The 24,624-nt window shown below is 35.8% G+C and overlaps 1 protein-coding gene across 10 annotated transcripts in view; it reads right to left on the reverse strand.

Annotated features, from left to right (window-relative positions):
- Positions 1–24,624, reverse strand: part of PHC3 (polyhomeotic homolog 3) — an 85,656-nt gene that overhangs the window by 43,556 nt on the left and 17,476 nt on the right. For 7 of the 10 annotated variants that reach the window (XR_004526316.2, XR_002178572.3, XR_004526315.2 and 4 more), the window contains exons 5-9: positions 17,775–17,933; positions 15,596–15,694; positions 9,042–9,288; positions 1,914–2,785; positions 1,567–1,614 (exon numbers count right to left, since the gene is read on the reverse strand). Coding sequence is in view for 6 of the 10 variants with exons in the window: in XM_033855458.2 (XP_033711349.1) it covers positions 1,567–1,614; positions 1,914–2,785; positions 9,042–9,288; positions 15,596–15,694; positions 17,775–17,933 (1,425 nt within the window). In the remaining 4 variants the exon portion in view is untranslated. The remainder of the gene's footprint in view (positions 1–1,566; positions 1,615–1,913; positions 2,786–9,041; positions 9,289–15,595; positions 15,695–17,774; positions 17,934–24,624) is intronic. The other 3 variants (XM_033855460.2, XM_019946086.3, XM_073803889.1) reach the window with 3 other exon arrangements.

Raw genomic sequence — 24,624 nt, forward strand, 5'->3', positions numbered from 1 at the left:
TTGATTTGATAAAGGTAATAACAGAAAAATACAGCAATTTAATAAATAGGCTATGGTACTCAAAGAAAGGTAAAAGATAAGAACAATAACATGGAAACATCTGTAGCAAATATGACCATACCAGTGATAGCAGAGAAAGTTATTCTTCTCATGAAAAAAAAGCAATTCCAAAAATGAGGTAACATAAATTTAAAAAAAAACCAAAATTAATAGAGGGCAGAAAATAATAAGATCCTAGATATTTTTAACTTTAATCCAAGTGTTGTTATGTTTTTGATATTTCTATCCCAAACATGTTCCTCCAAGGTCTGCCCTAACAAAAATAATTAGAAAAATATAAGGCATATAGAGAAATTTTATTTTTTTACTTGTTAAAAACCAATTCATTGAACTAGAAAGTGAGAATATAAATTCAAATTAAATTTGATTTCTTTGAAGGTACTGTACACTTTTAAGCCTGTGTTTTTATATTATAATATCCATTGTAAACTCTTCAAAAATACATTAAAAGAAAATATAGAGACATAATAATTGAAATACAAACTTATTTCTAGATGCCCATTGTTGTCTTTGTCAAATTCTGTTCTTAATAAAAGTGAGTAGGAAGTGGAATTCAATCTCTTCATGCCTATTAAGATCAGTCAGAATGACAAGAATAAAGAATCTATAAATTTGCATCCTGAGCACCAAAATGTTTCCCATTAAGGAACAGACTTTGAAACCCCTTTCCTTTCTGAGTTTATGGTTACTAGCCTTTAAGTGATAAAATCTCTTTAGTGAGGTTTGACATAAAACCTCCTTTGGGGGGTGGTGGTGGTGGTGGGATGAACTGGGAGATTGAGATTGACATGTATACACTAATATGTATAAAATAGATAACTAATAAGAACCTGCTGTATAAAAATAAATAAAATAAAATTCAAAAAAGTAAAAATAAAAAAAAAACCTCTTGAGAATATTGTTTTCCTCAGTCATAAATTAATTATGAATTTGATCATTCTAACATTTAGAGACCTTATTTCAATTTTTATTATAAATTATTTTATAAATTTAAAAGTCCTTTATAGAATGTTTAAAAGAAAAACATTTTTCAGGATAATTTTCCTCTGTAGGCAGTATGTACCATTTCTAGAGGTTTATTTTGATAAATTTCACCACAATCTCAGTTACGCAAAACTTTTACTCCTCCCAGTGGATTTTTTCATCCTCAGTATTCAACTCATCCGCTGAGATTTTCTTAGCTTTTTAAATGAGAAATATTTTAAGTATATATTCTCCCTTAGTAGAAATTTAAAAATCAGTTTAATAATTCTGAAAGATGGCCTACAGTTAATGTTGTTTTTGCAAAGTTGGATTCTTTCCTAGAATAACTGGTTTTTACAAAGTTTTAATTACAAAATACAAGTTTACCAAAAAATTACATCATACAAGCATACCTCCACCTTGAAGCAAAAGCCCCATAAAGGCCTAGTACTTCAGAATGCATACAACCAAAAAGGTTAGCTAGATAAACCATACGTTTAAGAACATACAAGCCAACAGAAGGGATCTATGAAGGATAATCACCTTAAGAGAAAAAACTTTGTGCAGATGACACTGGTTCAAATGCATTCCCTTGGGGAAAAAAAATCAACTCTGTAAAGATAGCAGATGGATTTGTTTAAATAGTAATAAAATTAACGAGGGACTTTTAATAACCATTACAAATTATCAAGCATGCAACCATACTACAACAAAAGGTATTTTTTTTTTTTTTTTTTGCCCATACAGCATGTATGTCAGATACTGACAGATGGAAATTTCAAGCTTTTTAAATTCATTGGCATTTAGATCTAATGATATAACATAGCGTGGGAGAAAACTGTTTTTACTTTCAGGTCGGCAAGAAAGTCAAAGAGCTTCCAAGGGCTTACCACTGGTGGATCAACGGATGCTGGTGGTTGTACTTGTAGGTTTACCGCAACAGTCTGTGGAGGAGGAAGAGTCTGAAATGGCAACTGGACCAAAGCTTCTGCAGCTGGAAGCTCCTCTTCTGACACCAAAGCATTCTGCACCAAAACCTGGCCCTGGGACAGAATTTCAGGCTGCACTTGTAAAGATTGCATAGACTGCAAGGGCAGTGGTGGAATCTGAGCTGGAGGAGATGTCGACATCTGCGGAGGGGTTGCAATTGGGATTGGAGAGGACTGCAGGGTTGAATATTGCTGGTGTGATGCTGGAGACACAATCTGCTGACCTGGGGACACCAAGGTGGACTGCTGAACTGGGCCAATGTGTACAACAGGGGAAGCTGGAAGTGGAAGATGGGATGGAAGATTCAGCTGTGCTGTAGGTTGCACCTGATTAGCAGTGGACTGCTGCAAGTTTGACCCTGGCTGGAGAGCTGATGACACAAGTGGGTGTGGCTGAATAAGTGCTTGTGGATGAATAATTATAGTAGGAGACTGACTTGGTGAATGAGGTGGTGGAGGAGACACCACTACAGACTGCTGTGCTGACTGTGACTGGCTAGGAGACACTGGTAAAGGAGGGGGATGACTCTGAATTGGGGAACAATGCTGTGACTGGGCACTACTGGGAGCTGGAGGCAGGCCGTGGTTTTGGAGTGGTAAACAGTGCTGGGATGGTGGTGGGTCTTGAGTTGGACTTTGAAGTGTGATTGGCTGAATTTGCTGTTGCTGCTGCTGTAGCATCAGCTGATGGTGGGAAACTTTGGGAGGTGGTGAATGAAGAGGAATCTGCTGATGTTTTATTAGAGGATGAGGCTGAATTGGAGGATATGAAGCTGTGAGAGAAAAAAATGACAATTAGTATTTATTTCAAAAGTAATCACATAAATTTTAAAATAAATCTAAATGAGGAACGTTTTCGCATCAGAAGGTCATAATCATCAGAAATCTATTACAAGTCTTCCCAACAAGAATGGCTCAAAAATGTAATGACAAACAACTTTTCCTTGGAAAACTACATAATTTCATAAAACAAACTGTACTGTGATAAGTTCCAAAAGAAAACTGCCTAAAACAATTGATTCATAAATCTGAATCTACATGATTTATTCTTATTAAATTTTATATGTCACCAGAATATTTCCATTAACTTTTAACAAAGTTTATCCACTTGAATTCCTTCTCTGGGAAGAAGAGGAGTGTAACTGAACAAGTGTAATATAAATAAAGATAACTTCAAAATCATAAAATAAAGGTCTCATCCTTTCTAATCCATGTCTAAACATTCTTCCAACTAACAGTCAATGTAATTACCTATAAAGCTTCCCAAATAAGTTCCCCAATTTGAACCGAGATGAATAGTTGGTACTATTTGACCCAGGAAAATATTTTGTATAAAAAGTTAATTCACTTAAGCAAAACACACGTGTGAATCCTACAGCATGGTTAAATAATCACAGTAACTAAGAAATGAAATTTCAGGGGCCATTCCAAATCCAGGAGACCAATAGTTTTGCTTGCAGAAAAAATGACGCAATCAGCCATGCTGTCTAGACAAATGATCTTGTTTTACTTCTCTCCCCCACATACACTAAAAGAAACCTACAGTAATCTATAAGTGATAATACCAGTTTTCTCCACAAGGGAGCCACTCATAACAGGAAATATATATGTAAGAATTAGCAAAATCAAGTAGAAAGTAGTTTCCACATCATTATGCCTCCTCTGCATACTGACTGGTGCATATGTTCACACAGAGGGAGATGCTGGTGAAATCCTCTCTATCTAAATAAGAATGGAAACTGGGTTCACCAGAAGATAAACTGAAGATTACTTAATATTAATACCATGTAACATTATCACATTTAAAATATACCTAAAGACAGGCAAAACTTTTTTCTTAATCTCAGACTGTAATGCCTTTTATCTATTTTTACATTCAACCATTATTTGTGACAAAGACCTTATAAAAAATTCTAACAAATTTTTTTCAACCTTTCTGTATTTGGTTCATTATTATTTGAAATTATGGAGATTCTTTAAGGAAATTAACATCTGATTAACATCTCAAGAAAGAAGCATTTAGAAGGTTCAACAAATACCCACGAATTGTTAAAAACAAAATGGAAATTAGATCTAAAATTTCATCTAACAAAGTAATTTTCATATAACTAGACTAGCATTTCAAACTAAGACTGAAAATTTTATGTCAGCACTTTATAAATGTGTTGATAAAGACTCTCTATTATAGAGTATTCAAAAAAATCTTGGACTTTTATAGAGTACCTTTCCACCAAGGGGCTTAAGATGCTTTCACATCTCTCTCCTTTGTACTCACAAAATGCCTGTTGAGTAGGTACCCTTTTACAGATAAGGAAATAGAGGTTTAGCAAAGGCCCACTTTAATTCAATTTTTAAGTTATAATTAAAATTTACCATATTCTTGAAGTACAATGGAGATTATATTCATGGGAATAAAAAGTCTTTCTTTGCTCTAGCAAGTAAGCAATCTTTGCCTTCTAGAGCTGGTAATTCAATACAGTAATAGTTATCCTTTCACCTAAATAAAATTTTTCTTTGATCAGAAATCAAAATGAGTCTATATATTTTATATTAGTCCATTAAGTCCAACTGACAAGCACATATACTACAGAATAACTGAGGATATCTTAAACAATACTTCCATATAAGAAAAGTCCTAGTGTTCTGGAGAATCATGACGTGTGTTAATTTCTCTGATTTTAATAAACACTTTAGTATTGTCAGGGTGGCCTTATAACTGGAGAATTAATGATTGGCATCATCTCTCACATATGCAGCAGAACCTTTTATTATTGCAAATAATTAAATATATTATTGTAAATTATTAAATATATTACTTCATTCAGTAGTTACTACAACCCCATGAAGTACATAGGGTACTATACTAATCCAGTATATTTCAAGTGAAGAAACTTTCAGTAGTGAAGTGACTTGCCTAAAATCACCTGGCTATTAAGAGGCAGCGCTGGGTATAAAAGAATCCACAGTCTTAGCTGAGTCTAGGTTCCTATTATGGTCTGAATGTATGTGTCCCCCAAAATTCATGTTGAAGCCCTAACCCTTAATGTGACTGTGTTTGGTAAGGGGGCCTCTAAGGAAGTAATTATGGTTAAATGAGGTCAAAAGGGTGAGGCCCTGACCCAACAGGATGAGACAGAAGAGAACTCGATATCCTCTCTTCCTGCACTCAGATGAAAGACTGTATGAGGACACACTAGAAGGCAGCCATCTGCAAGCCTGAAAGAGAGCGCTCACCAAAAACCAAACACTGCCAGTTCTTGATCTTGAGCTTCCCAGCCTCCAGAACTGTGAGAAGATAAATTTCTGTTGCTTAAGCCAGTGGTACCCAACCATTCTGGCACCAGGGACCACTTTCACGGAAGACAATTTTTCCAGGGACGGGGAGGGGGGCAGATATGGTGGTTCAGGCCGTAATGTGAGCAATGAGGAATGGGGAGCGGGAGATGAAGCTTCACTACTCACTCGCCTGCCGCTCACCTCCTGCTGTGTGGCCTGATTTCTAACAGGTCGAGGACTGCTACTGGTCCGTGGACTGGGGGTTGGGGACCCCTGGTTTAAGCTATCTAGGCCATGGTATTTTTTTATGATAGCCTAAGCAGACTAATTAGTCTTTTCACTACATACTGGATTAATGTCTGCAAAAAAAGATGCATATTTTTTCTAACTTATTTCATAAAAGCTCTAAAGACTGAGCTCTAATATAGTTCATGATAACTTCCAGACATTTGGTTAAAGTTTGCCTTTATTTTATACATTAAAAATAGGATTAATAAATATCAAGTGGGAATTCCACCCTCAAGAAGAAATGATGAAGAAAACTAAATGATGTTAGCACCCTAGAAATACATATAAGGAAATAATAACCATGTCTGTTATATGTCTATTATAATAATTACTAGACTATACTATGTTAGAATACAAGCAGATTTTTTAATACTTGAAAGTGACCTGCAGGAGCAAGCATTTTTCTAATTGAAGAAAAGGACAAATTACCAATTCAAGAATCTCAAAAAAAAAAAAAAAAAAAAATCTTAGCTTCAGATTAACTCCATACCAACAAGAGCAGAAAAACTAAAAGAGTAGAAAAATTATAACTGCTGCCTTGCCAGAAGATACTAATTGCTTTGAATAACTGCATTTTTAAGTTAAAATTGAATTTTTAAGTTTGGAAGCTGCAAAGGTTTATGTGGCTTAGGGTGTTCCATTTGGTTTTATTTCTAAAAAGTAACACCACAGAAAACTGGAGTTTGGTTAATACACATAAGCTCTAAATCTGGAATTGCAATTGTCCTGAAGTCTCAGGATGGTGTAAGGCCCTCTTACTCTTAGATGGTTTTAGCTTACTGGTCTCCTCCATACTTACATAAAATATTGGCCATCAGAGGAAGGCAACTAGAAAGATATTATCACACTATCAATGAAAAGGGGAAGAATAAGTGTTAACTTAGAACCAGATACTGTGAGTTCAGGGGGAATGAAAATCCAAAAGCAGATCTCTTTGCTTGAACTAACCCTGAAAGAGTTCCTACCTTTCTCTTTGAAAGGAAATTAACCTACCCTCCATTATAATCTATCAAAACTATAGAAATCAATATAAATTGTCCCCTGAGCAGTCATTCCAAGCACAGTGGGTCACTGCCTCTCCACACTAACTCCTTCCATCAACACTGGCCAGGGAATTCCCTGGCGTTCCAATGGTTAGGACTCTGCGCTTTCACTGCCGAGGGCATGGGTTCAACCTCTGGTTGGGTAACTAAGATCCCACAAGCCATGGAGCGCAGCCAAACAGAAAACAAAACAAAGAAAAACAGTGGCCAGAGGCTGGTTTGAGGCTAAGAATACTCTGGACAATACAGTACAAAAATCCTGTTATCATGCCATATAGATAGCAGGACCTTGCACACAGATGTTTATAAAAAAGAATTCACATCTAACCATACTATGAGTGGATTTATTATTTATACATTCTAACAAACCCTTCACTTATCTAAGATTCAGATTGAAGAATTCTAACCAGTGATACCTAGTTAGTACAAATGGAAAAAACTGTGCTATAACTTCCAAAATCCAAATGGAAAAAAAAAATCAACTATTAATCCAACAAATATTTACTATTGTCCACCTATTATAGATATAAGTACATATAAGGCATAACTTGGTGCTGTCAAGATAAAAGAATGAAAAGGTTAATCTGAAAAAGGATTAAAAGACTTAATAAATGTAAAGTACCTGACACTACCCTCAAAGAGCTTACTTACTGTCTAGTAGAAAAGCTAAGATCACTAAGTATATAAGTAACTATAAAAGAAAAAGTACCACAAAGAAATATAAAAATGCTATACAAGGGACTTCCCTGGTGGTCCAGTTAAGACTCCGCACTCCCAATGCAGGGGGCCCAGGTTCGATCCCTGGTCAGGGAGCTAGATCCCACATGACACAACCAAGAGTTCACATGCCGCACCTAAAGATCCCACATGCTGCAACTAAAAGATCCCCGCATGCTGCAACTAAGACCCAGTGCAGACAATTAAATAAATAAATATTTTTTAAATGCTATACAAGTTCAGAAGGAGAGATTTCTAACTAGGGGAATCAAACAATTCCAAGATCTTGAGATTGCGTGATACAGAGAACGTTGGCAATATCAGCACAGAAGAAACATAAAAAGAGAAAAGGCAACCTTCAGCAGTGCAAAATGAATCTTTAAAAAGTAATGTGAAAAAAAGAAAAAAGTAATGCATAATTATAAAAGGATAGAAAGATGCTTACCTGATGAGGCTGGATCAAAGGAAGATTTTTTTTTTTTTTAATGTAACATATGTGAGGTATCTAGCCCAGTGCGTCACACACACAACACACACACACACACACACACACACACACACTTTCAATAAACAATAGTTAAACTGGTATAAAAACATATGTAGAGGGCTTCCCTGGTGGCGCAGTGGTTGAGCATCCACCTGCCGATGCAGGGGACACGGGTTCATGCCCCGGTCTGGGAGGATCCCACATGCCGCAGAGCGGCTGGGCCCGTGAGCCATGGCCGCTGAGCCTGCGCGTCCGGAGCCTGTGCTCCGCAATGGGAGAGGCCACAACAGTGAGAGGCCCGCGTACCAAAAAAAACAAAAACAAAACAAACAAACAAAAACCATATGTAGATATATTAAGAATAGGAGAGATCTAAGTATGCTTAAGAAGCAAAAGAAAGGATCCAGCATGAGGGAGACAAAAGATGCTATAATAACTATGAAAGAAGGTCAGGAGTCAGTAAAAAAGATGCAATCAATGACACAAGGAAATAGTGCTAACTTTAAAGAAGAAAGCAGATAATTCCTTATCCTATTAGAAGTGAAGAAAGCTCAACACTGAGAAATTCTGAGATGAACAGAAGACACGGTAAGGAAACTCAGTCTGCACGGCCCCAGAATTTCCAGCATGAGAACCATGAAGCAACATTATCTGTAGATGGCAGAGGGAGCACACATGGGATTCAAAGGCTGATGAAAATGAAAACGACTTAGTTGATTCCCGGACATTTGCCTCTCAGAGATGAAATCAAAGATGGAAAAATAGCAACATGGTGAGGAAAATAATTATGCATAATCCTTATTTTTGGAAACTGATAAATTCCTTCCACTAATGACAATGTTAAAGAAAAATACGTACTTGCTTTTTTTAAAAAGCTTTTAATTTTGTTCCACTAAAGCACATTAAACAAACCACAGGCAAATTATTTTAAAGCTAAAAGGTTTTATCGACATAACAGCAGACCAGCACATGATGAAGATGTTAATCAAATGTCAACTGATCCAAAAAATCTATTTTATTATTATAATTTGTTTTAGCTGTTGGGCTCTTTTGATTTCTCTTTTTTCAAGCTACACTACTGTTCTTTTGTTAACTTATAAAATTCACATTTTAAAATGTTTTAAAAGTATTCTCGTTCAAGTAATGGACATCTTTTGTTTTGCTCTGCCTGCTAAGAAAATGAATAATGCAACTGTTTCAACAAAAGCTTTATCCCACCTGGTGCTATTAACTGGTGAATACTTGATGTCCGGGTGACAGCTGTGCTTCGTGATTCCAGACTTGGACTTTCTCCTTTCTTATTACTTTCTGGAGAAGGATCTCGTTGGCTGATTTTAGAACTGGTCACTGTTGTTTTGTTATGACAAATTGTCAATGACTGAGTTTGACTAGTACTTTTTGGCGGACCATTTTGTGAGCTAGATAATACACCCAACTTCTGGCTGCGTAATGTTAAATTCTGAACCTAAGAACCACATAACAAAAAATAAGGATGAAACAGATGGTATTAATTGATGTGGTAATCACTACCATTATAACAACAATGACAACACATTTATATTATGCTTTTTATATTATGCATAAAGCTACAAGCACTTGAAACAACTAATTAACCCTGAAGGAAAGGGGAGCTATTATTCTAAGTAATCATATCTTAAACATTAAGTGGCAATTTTTTTAAAAAGACATTAAGGAAAAGAATCGTTAAGAACTAAATGAAAATAGAATATATATATATATATACACACATATATATATTGCAAATGAACTATCAATATGAGGAAATTACTCTGCAACATACTGCATTTTAAAGTTACCAGGTCAGAGACAGTCAAAAGGAAGGAGAACGAGGAAGAGCATTCCAGGCAAAAAGGAAAACTTGAGCAAAGCTGCAGAGGTGGGAGAGCCCAGGGTGTGGAGGGAAGAATGAGCAATTCCTTCTACTTCACTGAGTTCTCCATGACAGGATTGTGAAACATTTTAAGGCTACAAGTCCCTCATAAACTTGTGAGAAATTACTACGCACAATTAGGATAGTGTGGATATAATATTGCTATCTTAATAAAGATCAGAAAGATAACAAAAAAAGCAAGTTAATAGGTCTATAGAGATTATAAGGGAACATTAATCTTCTAAGTAAGAAGACAAATTCATGAAATCACCTACCCCATTGTGATAATTATGAAAAGCATTTCCTATTAACTAACTTTAAAGAGTTAGTGAGATTTTGTTGTGGTGGTTATGAAACACTCATTTGCCTTTGAGAGCTAGATCCCATGAACTAAAGACATCGTGCATGGCCTTGAAATGGTTTACATGATGACTCCTATCTACACCGGGGCTATGCTAAACACACTGCCAGTCTGGATGGTGGCAAGGATTATCCCAGTTACTCTCACCTGAGGTCTATAACATTTTCAAACAGCAAGGCAAAAATGCCTCTCCAATAGCTTCCTAACCTTTTGCCTCAGAAATGAATGCACCTAAAACATTTATGCTAGCACTGACCCTGGGAGGGAAACTGAAGTAAGAGAGATTCTAAAGTAACAAATATATTGCTGCTTTATGGATGTTCTTCAGTTTCATGTGTGTTCTGTCTCTACAGCTGTATCATTAACTGATGCTCTATACCTTCTCTTTCCAAGTGCCAATGCAGTGTTCAGCCAACAGCAGATGCTGAATAAATGATTACTTCAGGGCAGCTGAAGTTTTAATCAGTTCTATTCTAAGCTACTGAAAGAATTTTCTAAGTGAGATCATATGGAGCAACTTCTCTGATTTTTATCAAATATTTCACAGCATTGTAAATGGACTAATTACTGCTGTATTACTGAAATTTAATGCGAAGATAAAATATGCTAAAATCCAGATTTCTCAGCTTGCCACTCAAAGCCCTCCACAGTCTGGGCCCAAACTGCTTTGAGTCCCTTTTTCCACTATTTATTTCACAATCCTCATACTCTAGCCAAATTGTTCTGCTCACCCTTCTCCAAACATACCTTGCACTGTCTTCATTTAGAGCCCTTGCTCAAATTCCTCTTTCCTCAACGCTGTCTCCTCCCCTCTATGCTTTTCCCATAGAATTTGGATCATAGTGGCCTATACCAATGACAAACATCTAGCTTGGTTTAGAATTACTAATGTCTGTGTCTGTGAAATACTGAGACTCTGACTGGCAGGCTCTCATCTCTGACATTCATTTTTGTACTCCCCGCAATTCCGGCTGCAGACATAACAGAAACTACACAAGTCTGAGGTATTCTCCTATATCTGATTCTGAAAAATGTATTGCATGGATTTTGTTGCTCTTGTTGTTGTTAAGTATCTTGTTTTATTTATGGTTTTCTTAAGCTAACATTAAAATCTGTTCATGTTTTACCAAAAGAAATCTCAACAAATGTCTAGCAGAGGAATATTAAAATCTCTCAGGAAGCAAGGGAAAAACAGCAAGAAATTTAACATCTGCCATAAATAATGTATAAGGTGGACCACAGAATGATGGTAATCAAGGTCTGAACTATAACCTGAAAAACAAAAGCTTTCCTTCAAAGGAAAAGCATATTCAAAGTAAATGAAGATCTGACACAGTGAACCCTTAAGCTGTAGCAGTCCATTTCTATAGAATAATATATTTTTCTTCTAATTTTCCTTTTGTTTTCTGGAATTCTGGAAGAAAACGTATGCATGTGCGTATTATATACCATATGTTATTTATATGAATAGATAAATTTTAGTATATGGCTTTACTATCTATGGTCATCTTGGCTTAAATATTTACAATAAATTTCAAACATGTAAACTATACTCCTAAAGCATATACAGAGCTAACTGAGCTGTTAATAGATCACATATTCAGATTTCCTTGACAGAGCTTCACTTTTAAAAAGAACCCACCCTTTCTAAGATAAAGAATATTATGGCATCTAATGCCCAACTTTAATTTCATCTGAACTTTTCCTGTGATCAGTTTGGGGAAACTTTCTGACTTTTGAAAAAGTCTAGATTTCCCACAAAGTATTTTTGCTAATTTCACACCTTACATTTTTATAGTGGATTATCCAAATACCCTCACTTCAGTTTTTTAATTTGGATCTAACAAATAATGTGTGAATTATCATAGGATCTCTTCTTTGTACATAAGGAAATTAAGAGTTCATGTCACACTGCCAGCAGTAGAACTGTTTCTAGCTTTTAAATTTAAAAGGCTGTTTTCTCCTCAATTCTTACAGAATTGCCCAGAGAGCCTTGGTAAGATTTCTTACTTTTCTACAACATACTTTTAGTCTTATGATATCTTTCTGAAAGTCACATTTTTTTTTCATGATAAGGAGAAGAGATGGAGCATTTAAAATGGTAAGATATTCCAAATTTCTCATTTTTTTACAGTATGCTATAAATTTTAATACTGAGGAAAAATTAACTGTTATACTGACTTTTGTCAGTTAAAGAGTACTAAAATAAAACTTCAAATTTGGTATTTCTCAATTACAAACAAATTAAATGTTTTAAAAACTGCAAATATATGTTTAAAAATTAACAAAGTAGAGCACAAGTTTTTCAAAACTAACAGCCCTGAACTTGAGGAAAGTTACCACTGGAATATTCAAAATATTAGCATCACCTACCACTGTCAGCCTCATTCACTGCCACTTCTAAAGCACAGCAAAGAAAAACATTAGTAGAGAAGTTCCTAAAGGTCAATCCATCCCTCTAGTTCCTCAGTCTATCCTTGAATTGAGTCAGATTATTAGAAAGCCACATACCTATACACATCAAACTGGACCCCAAAGAGCTAATTCTACAAATTACTTTGACTATGAGAACCCACAAAACAGACTGTGCTCTAGAGAGTTTGTTAGTTGTATTTTCCTAATAACTGGTTTATTTTACCTTGGAAACTGCAAATCCTTTAAATGGTTGAGCTTCTCTCTTCACTACTAGCTACATGAAAGCTAAGAACCAAATTCATGACTCATCTTTAGACAGTGCATAACAAAAACAGTAATTAGTAGCATGTGATATCTTATGTGCCAGGCACTATGCTGAGTGCTTTATTTATGATTACTGTCTCATTTATTCCTTATAACAACTCTGAGCTATTACTTCCAGTTCACAGTGAAGAAACTGAGGCTTAGCATAAGTAATAACAGCTAACATTTAGTGAGTGCTCACTAGGTAACAGACACTGTTCTGTTTAATCCTCATTACAACCCTACGAAGCAATACACTTATTTTATTTTATATTGTTGAAACTGAGATTTAAGGACATACAATGAGAAGGTGGTAGAACATGTATTTGAATCCAGAGAATCTGGCTCTAGAGTCCAAACTTATAAACACCATGCTATACTATGACCTATCCAAAATCAATCAACTGGCAAGTGACAAAGCAACTGTTGCTGAAGTCAGAATATAAACCCAGGTCTTCCTATTCTCCCCTTTGCAGAAAAAGTGCTAATGAGTACCTACAATATTCTAGACACTAAACATATATTACTCACTCTTCAACTTACCCTGCAAGTATGTATGACTATTAGAGATGTTTGGTAACTTATCTCAAGTCATACAACTAATAAATGACTGCAGTGGGAGTTGAACTTAAGCCCATGCAGGACTTCATGCATGTAATTTCAATGGCAACCACACGCCTAGCTCCATGCCACTTTATCATTCTGGAAGTTGACAGGTTTTATAAAACCAAACCAAACCAAACCAAACCAAAACAAACAGGAAGATAATATCTTCAACAAATTCATTCCACAAAGAGACATTTAAAGTTTAGAGCTGAAAAAACCTTAAAGTTAACAAAAGTCTCATTTTGTAAATATGGAAACTGAAGTCCAAATAAGTTAAGGAACTATAGAGGGTCACAGAGCACATTATGAGAAACCGGAGTTTAAATGATCACCATCTTTATATGCTGATATATGAAAATTGGACTTTGTTATTAAATAAAATAGAGATTCTATGAAAAATACCAAAGAATATTATTGCTATCTCATTTTTTACTTTTTACCAGATGACTGAGATTATTAAATTAAAAATTCGAAGCCAAGGATGACCTTGAGATATACCAATTTCTGCCATATGCAATCCAAAACATTATCTATGGAAAAATATCAAAATGGTATCATACAATATAAAAGTCTACTCAACTGTTTTAATTTAAAATTTACTCAATTTCATTCATTTTTATTAACTTTACTGAGGTGTGACTTACATACAATAAAATGAATGAACCAGTTCAATAAGTTTTGACATTATGTATATACCATGTTACCACCACCCCAATCAAGATATAGAACATTTCCATCACTCATACCCCTTCCCAGTCAATCGCCCCCACCTTCTGCCTCAGGTAGCACAAATCCATTTTTTTCACTATAGATTAGTTCTGCCTGTTCAGAAATTTCATATAAATAGAGTCGCAGAGTATTGCACTCTGTGATGTCTGGCATCATTTACTAATTATAATGTTTCTGAGATGTACCAGTAGTTTCTTCCTTTTTATTTCTGAGTAATATTCCACAATATGTTTATCCATTCACCAGTTAAAAGACAGTGGTTACTTCCAGTTTGGGGCTATTCTGAATAGAGCTGCTACGAACATTCATTTAAACATCTTCATGTGGATATATGTTTTCAAATCTCTCAGGGTTAACATCTAGAAGTGGAATTGCTGGGTAACATGTTAAGCATATGTTTAACTTTATAAGAAAACTTTTTCAAAGTGGTTGTACTCTTTTACACTTTCACCAGCCACATATGATAGTATGGTTCCTCCACATTCTCACCAAAATGTGGCATTTTCAGTCTCCTTCATTTCAGACATTCTAGTGAGTGTGTAGTGATATTCACTGTGGTTTTGATTTATATTTCTAGGAAGATTAATCATGTCGAGCATTTTTTCATGTGCTTCTTGGCCTTTCGCATATCTTCTGTGAAGTGTTCAAATTTCTGCCCATTTTTAACTGAACTGTTCATGATCTTATTACTGAGTTGTAAACCCACTTTATATATTCTGAATACAAGTCCTTTGTCAGATATATGTATTGTGAACATTTTCCCTCAGTCTGTGGCTTTGCCTCTTTGTTTTTGTAGCAATGCCTTTTGAAGAACAGTTTTTAAATTTTGATAAAGTCCAATTTATCATTCTTTTCTTTTACAGTTAATGCTTTTTGTGTCCTATCTGAGAAAGCTTTGCCTACCCTGGAGTTGTAGAGATATCCCCTATGTTTTCTTCTAGAGGTTTTATAGTTTTGTCTTTTGTCTTTAGGTCTACATTACTTCTGGTTTATTTTTGTGAATGGTGTAAGGAGAAAATTAAAGTTCATTTTTTCCATAGTACCAAACAAAGTATAAACAAAAAACTGAGTAACATTCTGCTCAATTTTTTAAGTTTAAAGTTTACCCAGCTCATTTTTAAATTTAAAAGTCATCGTGACACGGTTATTACCTAACTGCTTACAAAGGAATCTAAAGAATACATCTCACATAATAAATCTGCTTTACAATAAAACTAAACATACAACGTCATAGCAAAACGTATTAACTTTCACTAATGTCAAATAACCTAAATATCCCTGTTTAATGGCATTATAATTTCTATAAAACCAAAAAATTTTCTTGAAGTTCTCACTGGATTAAATGTTGATCTGAAATGTGTGACAAAGAGCACTGAAACTATCAGTAACTTAAACACAAATGTATGTTTACCTTTAGCCTGAAGACCCAGACCTTAAGTACCACATTATGAAGCTAGACAAGCTCACCTGAGTAGCTGCAGACTGACAGGAAGATGACGATGACGACGAGACAACAGGAATGTCAGACTGTACAGCAGCCACAGTGGTAGCGGGTGTGAAAATCAGCTGTACAGACAGAAAAACCAAAAAAATACCCTAAGACAAAAGAACATGTCCCACACACAATGTATAGCAGGCAAGAGAGACTGAAATTTGTGACAGAAAGACAATGCAGTTTAGGATTGTCTCCTAAGCAAAAGGTCTTACATGACAAGGAGAACTTTTTGATAATAGAGAACTCAAAAGGAAAAAAAAAAAAACCAGAAACATTTTTGAAACAGCTCATGATTCTGATGAGTAGAAAATAAATCAGTGCTCAAAAAAGAAAATGTATTTTGGCAATATGAAATCCTCATACCAAATTTTTCCCCAAATAAGCTATTATACTTAAACTTTTCCCAGCTCAAAACTATTGTGGCAGGATTCCTAAAATGGAAGTTAGAATAGGCAACCATAGTCACTGCTCTTGAATGCAAACTAAATTTCAGTGAGAAACATGAAAAGAAACACCAAAAAGTCTTTTCAGTCCTCTTTACCCCAAAGGATAACTATGCCACATGCTACGTTACAATATTTCACTCAGCTACACAGGATCTGTGTAGTACAAACCTAGGTTGCTCTTGATTTTAAAACTATTTGTAAAGAAATATTCATTCTAAATGTAAATGCCACAACATGTTAAAAGTCAACAACAAAGCAGCCTGCAAAAAAAAACTTCACATCAAAAAAAAAAAAGAAAAGAAAAAGAAAGGAAAGACATACTTGATTTATTTAATTATCACCATCTCTTTTCAAATACTTTTTTTTCAATACTGAAACAGAATGCCATTAATTAAAAAAGGCAATACAATCCACTCAGAGATTATCCAATCCAATTTAGTAAATTATGACAGTTGTTTCAAAGAACCTGTGAATACTCTATCTCAAAATTGCATCAAGTTATACAGTTCCTCAAAAGCCATTTCTGTTTAAATTAAAATTACCAATTAAAGGATCATTTAAACTTCAGTTCTTTACATACTAAATTTAAGTGAATTAAATAACAAGTATAACTTTCACAAGAAAGTAATTTCCAGTACAAACAGCTAAAAGCACTATACCTAAAAAGATGTTCTATCTAGCGTGAACCATATGAAACTGACAGTTTTAGAAGTCAAAAACGGTCCAGTAGCAACCATTTCAAATGGTTCTCCCTAATTCTGAAGTATATTACTGATTAAATAAGATCTCATGGGGAAAAAACCCAGAAATATGGTAATGTCTATTGAATAGTCTGTAAATAAAAAGAGGGTCATATCATTGTTTCCTGTTAGAAATATGATGGAAACCTTCTTTGCAATTTTAGTGTAGAACTGGGGATCCAGATATATATTCAGTTCACTGGATAAAAGAGAATATAAATAAATACATATCAGGGACAAAGTTCTTCTCTAGCTACCTGTAAAGACATCAAATAAAGTAAATGTCAACCAATTTTTACATTCCTTAAAGAAGGCTCAACAAGTAAATTAGGAAATCAGTAGATAACACAATAGCCAAATTAACATTCCTGTATTAACAAAAGATCAAAGTGAGCATAGGAACACAAATCACCTTGCAGATTTTGAGACGGGAATAACCAAAGCTAAGACTCATCTGGTAAATTATCACGAACTCCAATCCAGATTTCAGAAGATCCCACAATATAAATTCTAATTTATAGTTAACAACCAAGTTTTTTATGTTTCTAACAATTTCATCACATCTAAGATGTCAAAGATATACGGTGATTTTATGTATCACTACAAGCACCAACTACAACCGTAAGATGCCATCAATTATAAAATGCATCTCAGTTTCAGAGATGTTAAAATATGAAAAAGGGTTTGAAATCAAAGAAATTTGATATTAAAAATTAATCACTCCTATGTTACAGAATCTGTTAGCTCCCTAATGCTGCTAATTACTATTTGATACACCAAGAAGGCCTACCAATTAAAGGTAGAATTTTTCATGACATAAATGTATAAGAAATAGGCACATACATAAAAATTTTGTTAAACATTTCTTAAATATTAAAAATGCCTCCTATTGCATCAAATCAAGAAACATTTTGATCTCTCTCAAGTCTTTAAACACTGAAAAAATCTGGTAGCTCATATCTTACCATTTGAGCTCGGAGATACATTTGAGCTTGGCTTGCCGTTAGGGTAGGGGAGGTACTCCCTAGTAACATAGTCTGTTGGGTAATACTGCCACTGGTAGAACTGGAAGCCTGGGAACGGCTTATTAACTGTGCAGGTGTAGGAGAAGTAGAGAGGTTGATCTAAGGAAGAAAACATATCAGGTCATAGGCTTCCATTTCTTGCTTCCATGTCACTGAATTTCACCAAGCTGCAGTTAGGCAATCAATGGTATATATCGTGGCTGAGGAACCTAAGAGAGGGCTTCATCTTTGACAGACCCATCATTTCTATAGGCGATTATTTGCGCATATGCAAACAATAGCATGTACTGGTTAGTAATTAGGACAATTTTTAAGGATATCCTTATTGTGTTTCATAAGATTCCAACATCTTAAAATATCATTTCTACTATCTCCCAAAAATTAGGGCTATTGTTCCATTATTTTAATATTCCATGTAGTGACTTAAAACATTTGAATCAACAGTCTACATTATTTTGTCATTTTCTGTCACATTTCGAGGGATTTCTGAAATGAACAAAAGTTAAAACACAGATAATCCATGCACATGTACATAAACATACACGTAACATATAACTAGTATAAAATTCTCCTTCAAAAGCTCTCAGAAAAGAAGAAAATAGAATTGTTACTGGTCAAACAGACGGAAAACTCCTGAATATTGGTTACAAGATTAAATTATAAACACTAAAGCTGCTGTTAAAGAATAAACTAGTGCATGGTCTATCTCTAGGATATATAAGAGACTGGTAACTGGTTGTACCTGTGAAGGCAAACTGGGTGGGAACAGGACAAAGGGACACATGTAGACTACCACATGCATACATGCATGCATGTATTATCCATTTTAAAAATAAATAATATTTTTAACGAGAATAACACAATGCAACCTCAAATCCTTTTTATGGACAATGTAGAGAATAAAATTAAGAAATAAGAAATAGTTTATTAGATTTCTGATTCAAGGAACAAGGCAGATTGAACTAATACATCCACGTGCCCAAATGCACTCACTGAAATGCAAGATCAACATGAAAAATTATAAAAATATATAACTGAACTCAAAAAAGGGGAAGGGAGGGGGAATTCTCAGGTGCCGGAAAGGAAGAAACTCAAAGATGTAAGCTCCAGCTGACACCAAGGCAATCTAGGGAGATATTGGCCCACAGAGATAGAAGACCTGATTTTGAGCCTATTTCAGGGGGGACCTAGAAGTAAAACCTGTTTTGAGCCAAGATCCTCAAAAGGGCTCCTCAATATGTGAAAAGGAGCTGGAAAAGCTCCACCTATGCGTCCTGAGAAGCAGCAAGAAAGGTTGCTATCTGCCCTGCCCCAGGTGGAAGGAGAGAGGCTCTTATGAGAATCAAAACTCCAGGTTTGCACCACATAGGGGTACAGAATCCATATTCACACTACCTGCACAGTTCCATAATATATCCCAAAACATGAGCATTTGTACCAGTCCAGGACATTTGTTAAACTGAACAAGTGACTGGAGGAGGCTGAGTGAAGGCTATACAGAAGGACCTCTCTATACCGTTTTCATAACTTCCTGAGTTGATAACTATTTAAAAATAAAAAGTTAAATAAACTGCATAGTGGGTACACAAGTTGGTTAACTAATTATATTTATCTGTATCTTTTAAGTATTTCTTAATTTTAATAAAATACTTAAATCTGTATTTGGGTGTGTTGGGTCTTCATTGCTGCACACAGGCTTTCTCTAGTTGCAGCAAGTGGGGGCTACTCTTCGTTGCAGTGCACCGGCTTCTCAATGCAGTGGCTTCTCTTGTTGCGGAGCATGGGCTAGGCACGTGGGCTTCATTGGTTGTGGCGCGTGGGCTCAGTCATTGTGGCACGCAGGCTCTAGAGCGCAGGCTCAGCAGTTGTGGTGCACGGGCTTAGTTGCTCCACGGCATGTGGGATCTTCCCGGACCAGGGCTCAAACCCATGTCCCCTGCATTGGCAGGCGGATTCTTAACCACTGCACCACCAGGGAAGCCCTATCATTCCTTCTTAAACCAGCTTCTCCTCAAATGGCCACTGGCATCTTCTAAAAATCCCCCAAGACAGACTAATCTGGAAATCATCCTAACTCCTCCCTCTCATATAACTCACACACAAAATCAGTCACATGTCTTACTGTTTCTACACCTTTATCTTCCTCAATTTCATTTTAATTTTGAATCACATAGTTTGAGATTCTGAGCCCATAGCACTTCCATCTACATTGCTTCAACAGCTGTAAACTGATCTCTCTGCTTGGAATATTGTCTTCTCTGACTTGCCAGACAATCTTTCCCTAATTTTAATTAATAAATATTAATTAGCCATTTAAAAATCTTCTAGATAACATTCAAACTCCCCTAACTACCTCTGCAGTGTCATCTCCTTCCACTCCTCCATACATACCCTTCATATTAGCCATATGAAGCTATTTGCAGTGTCATCATGTCTCAGGCCTCTACGGCTCTGGTAACAACTCTGGACTGAACTGAGCATCACCTACCCCCATACCCCACCTCTTCCCCCTCTATGTAGTGTACAACTCTCTCTCAAAAATCACCTGCTAAGCTTTTTCAGGCATCCCAACCCCGTAGTAGAACTGACTACTCCTCTTTTGCCTGTTATCTTCCATAATTTCCATATTCTTCTAGCATAAACTTCTGTCTCACTCGTCTAAACAATCATTTCTTTAAGGGTGGGGACCATGTGTTATTTATCTTCATATAACCAATATCTATGAGAGTGCCTTCATTCAATACGTTTATTAACTTAATGAATGCCATGTTATTTTAAGGCATACTTCATACTTTAAATGTAGTATATAAGTCTATCACAAAGACTGAGCGCGTGTGTGTGTGTGTGTGTGTGTGTACAACAGCAAGAAGAGAAAACAATTCTGGTCTAGCCCCTAACAAAGCAGAGTGAAAATGCAGATCGTGTGGTGATACTAGTTCAACTCTACTTTTGATGTGCTATACAATAAATTATTAATAAGCACCCCCCAAACATATTCTTTTTCTACACCACTCCACAAACGGGTATCTTGGATAAAGCCTTGCTCCAAAGGTTAAATCACTTAGCAGGGTAAAATTGGACCAGGTTTTCTGACTCATATATTGGCATGCAGGGTGCTTTCCTATACTGTGAGAGCTTGTTAATTTGGGTCACTCTACAGTAATAATGCCTTGGCAGTTTTTCCAGTCAGTGATTCTTAAAAATAAAGGGGGGAAGAAAGAAAGAACGATACTCTAGTAAAGGATAGACCACACACTCTTTAAACAAAAACATACAAGTTTTTTAAAAAACTGACTGGCTGATAGCCAAGTGCCTGAGAGTGCTCTGTAAGGAATAAGGAAGTAGAACAAAAATTACAAATAGAATGCTTTTTTTTCTTAAAAAGGAAGTAAGAAAACTAAATAGTAGCCTCCTAGCCACCTGCATTTCACTTCGTCTAAGTTGTGAGATCAAAGAACAAACATCATGTTTATTTTTAAGTTCCAAATGGCAAGTGCCATTCCAGACTGCGTCTACTAATGAATGCCAAACCCACGAGGGCAAGGCCATCAGTAGCCAACTCTGCAAGAAGTCCCTTCCTTTCCACAACTGATATGTCTCTCCTCTATTTTCTCCTTTGCTCTGCTGACCTGAACCAGATGCCCTCAACTGTTTCCATTATCTTCTCTGTCAATCCCATCTCAACATGCGTAATTCCCTTTCATTTTAAAGCCTCGGCCAATCCTGTCGTCTCACACCTCAAGCCCCACACTCCATAAAGGAACTTACTCCTTTAGCCCTATTGTTGGAAGCTCTCTCCTTACTGACACTAAGAGCCACCAAAGAAAACCACATCTGCCAAGAAAAGCCATTTAACTCTCAACCACTCCTTAGTGCCCCCACTAGGAGGCTACACAGGGCCTCTGGCCCAGAGTACTCCCTAGAACCAAAGCCCATTTGAGACCCACTGCTGCCATGTAACTGATCAGAATCAATCAGGTATATCTACAGAGAGACATGGTACACAGACATTAAAAGACTGATTATATCTGTATTCAATGGCATGAAAATATCTTTATGACCCACTGCTGAGTGAAAAAACTGTAGAATAACATGTAGAACATAATCCATATATACAATTACATACAAATATCTGCATGTATGTATATATACATTCCACACATGTGAAAAACATGTTGAGAGAAAGATGCCTGCACTGTATACACACACAATAACGCATACTCATAAATTTGTATCTGATTAGATTTGGTATAGAAATATACACATACACACACACACGTGGAAGAGCAGTCACCAAAATGCTAAAGGTGAATAATGCCTACTAGGGGTAAAACTTGGGAATGATTTATATTTTCTTTTCCAAAGTTTTTGTCATTTCTATGTAGGTATTAACTTTAGAATCAGAGAGGAAATGATATTTTCCTTTTTTTATATTTACTTCCGTATATTGTTTTGTTTTTATCACATTAAAGCAGCATATAAATTTTCTTGCCTCACTATTCAGTGGGAATTTATGCAATTCAAATATCTAGAAGTGTTAAATATTATATAGAAATTTCAAATAATAATATCTACCCATGAAGGATATCCTTTTTAAGAGACCACATATTTTTAACAATGAAATGAAATAAAATGCCTACCTATTTATTACAGAAAATCATTATTTCTACTTTCTGCAATACAAGCTGTAAAAACAACAGCAAAGCAAACAAAAAACAACTTCACAACCTCCCAATTGTGTTCAGATTTTGACACCCTAAAAAGAAAAGTTGCAATGCAGAAACAATTAAAATATTGGAAATAACTGTCCAACAACAAAGATATTATATAAGACAAACTGCAGCCATGCTGTGCACAGTAGCTCAAGCGAGTGAGATAGAAAGCTCTGAAGACACACTGTTAAGTGTAAAAACAAAATGCAGAATACCTACATGTGTTTACAGTGTATTAAAAAAAACTGTGTACTAAACACATAGGCACACGTTTCTTTATACTATATATGTCCTTAATGCATAGGTGAAGATCTGACGGGATATCCAGCAAACTGAGAAGACAGAAGGACTGAAGGGGAAAGGAGGCTGAAGGTGACGACACTTTTTTACTTTACCTGTACTATGGGAATATTTTATAAGAATGCAGTAAAACTGCTCATGACCGGACAAATACGCAGGCTACAGTGTTACTTTAAACTGCTATTAAGCTTTGAAACAGGTTTCTAACAATCCTTGAAAACAATGAGTTTTAAAACTTAAAATACCTCCTAATATTAATAATAGAGGATAAGTACCTTGGTTTTAAGCAAGTAATTTTCCCCCAGATAAATTCATAATGAATCCATTTGATATGTAGTTAATCTGATTTAGACATTTTTAGAGAAAACTGATCATTTATAAGGCTCTTGATCTAAAAACAATCTCATTGACCTAATATACTAATATTCCTAATATTCCTAAGAGTATACTCTTAGGAAATTTTTTTTAAAGAGAATTACTAGATATAAAGATACATAACATTCAATGCAGGTTTACTTATAATAGCAAAAAAAGGGAAAAACTAAAACTGCCAGCAAGAGGAAATTAGGTTTTTTTTAAAAAGGTAGAATATTATGTAGCCATTAAAAATCATGTTTATAAAACAATAAACACTGAAGATAATGGTCTGAGCACACCCATTTGCTTCTCCCTCCTACTAAAACCCACTGAAATAGCAGTTACTACAATAACAAAAAAGACTGGGGGGGAAAAAAGCAATTATACTCCAATAAAGATGTTTAAAAAACAAAAAAAAAAGACTGGGGGTAACAAACATACACATTTAGACTGTGGGACATTCCGTAAGATAAGTGACCTGAGCTCTTTAAAAAAAAAAGGTGGGGGAGGAGATTTTCTTTTTTTTCCCCCCGTAAGCGGGCCTCTCACTGTTGTGGCCTCTCCCGTTGCGGAGCACAGGCTCCGGATGCGCAGGCTCAGCGGCCATGGCTCACGGGCCCAGCCGCTCCATGGCATGTGGGATCCTCCCGGACCGGGTCACGAACCTGTGTCCCCTGCATCGGCAGGCGGACTCTCAACCACTGTACCACCAGGGAAGCCCAGATCTTTTTATATTAAAGGAAAATCGGGCATCCACATGCATGTGTGACCCTTAATTAAATCCTGGGAAAAGGTATTTTGGAGACTACTGAGGGAATCCAAATATGGGGCACATAGGTCAGAAAAACCGTGTGAATAGAGAGGAACTTAACAACTGTTATGGATAGCTACATGAAGGGTACACAAGGGTCAATGCTTACTCTTTCCATTTTTCTGTGGGTTTAAATGTTTTTTCCAAAAACACTTGGGGGATTAAAAGAACAACATTAAACAAAAAGAAAACACACATACAGCAAAGCGAGAGAGATAAGGGTACCATCTGTATTTCTGTAAGACTTAAAGATGAGATCATACTGAAGGAGAAAACAGAGAGAAGGAAGCTCTCTGTAGTCCAGAATACAGGAAGAAACAGACCAGAGTGGATTTAGTTAGACTCAGAATTTAGAGGTATGAAAGCAGAAGTAAGAAGTGGGGCTAAAAATTGAAGGATTATCTACAGGTCTGTCTAGAAAACAGTCTCACCAGTCACAACCCCACCCCTCTCCCATACAGAAGGGGTATCGAGACCTAGAAAGAAAGGACACTTCTCTTTAAAAGTCTAAAAACTGCCACGGAAAAGCTAGGCTTCTAGAGTGGGTACTGGTACCTTGAAGTAAAACCCTCCTTATTCTGAAACTGCTGGCTCACCAGTCTAATGGCCA

This window comes from Tursiops truncatus, chromosome 4 (genome assembly GCF_011762595.2).
Source record: "Tursiops truncatus isolate mTurTru1 chromosome 4, mTurTru1.mat.Y, whole genome shotgun sequence".
Classification (NCBI taxonomy): Eukaryota; Metazoa; Chordata; class Mammalia; order Artiodactyla; family Delphinidae; genus Tursiops; species Tursiops truncatus.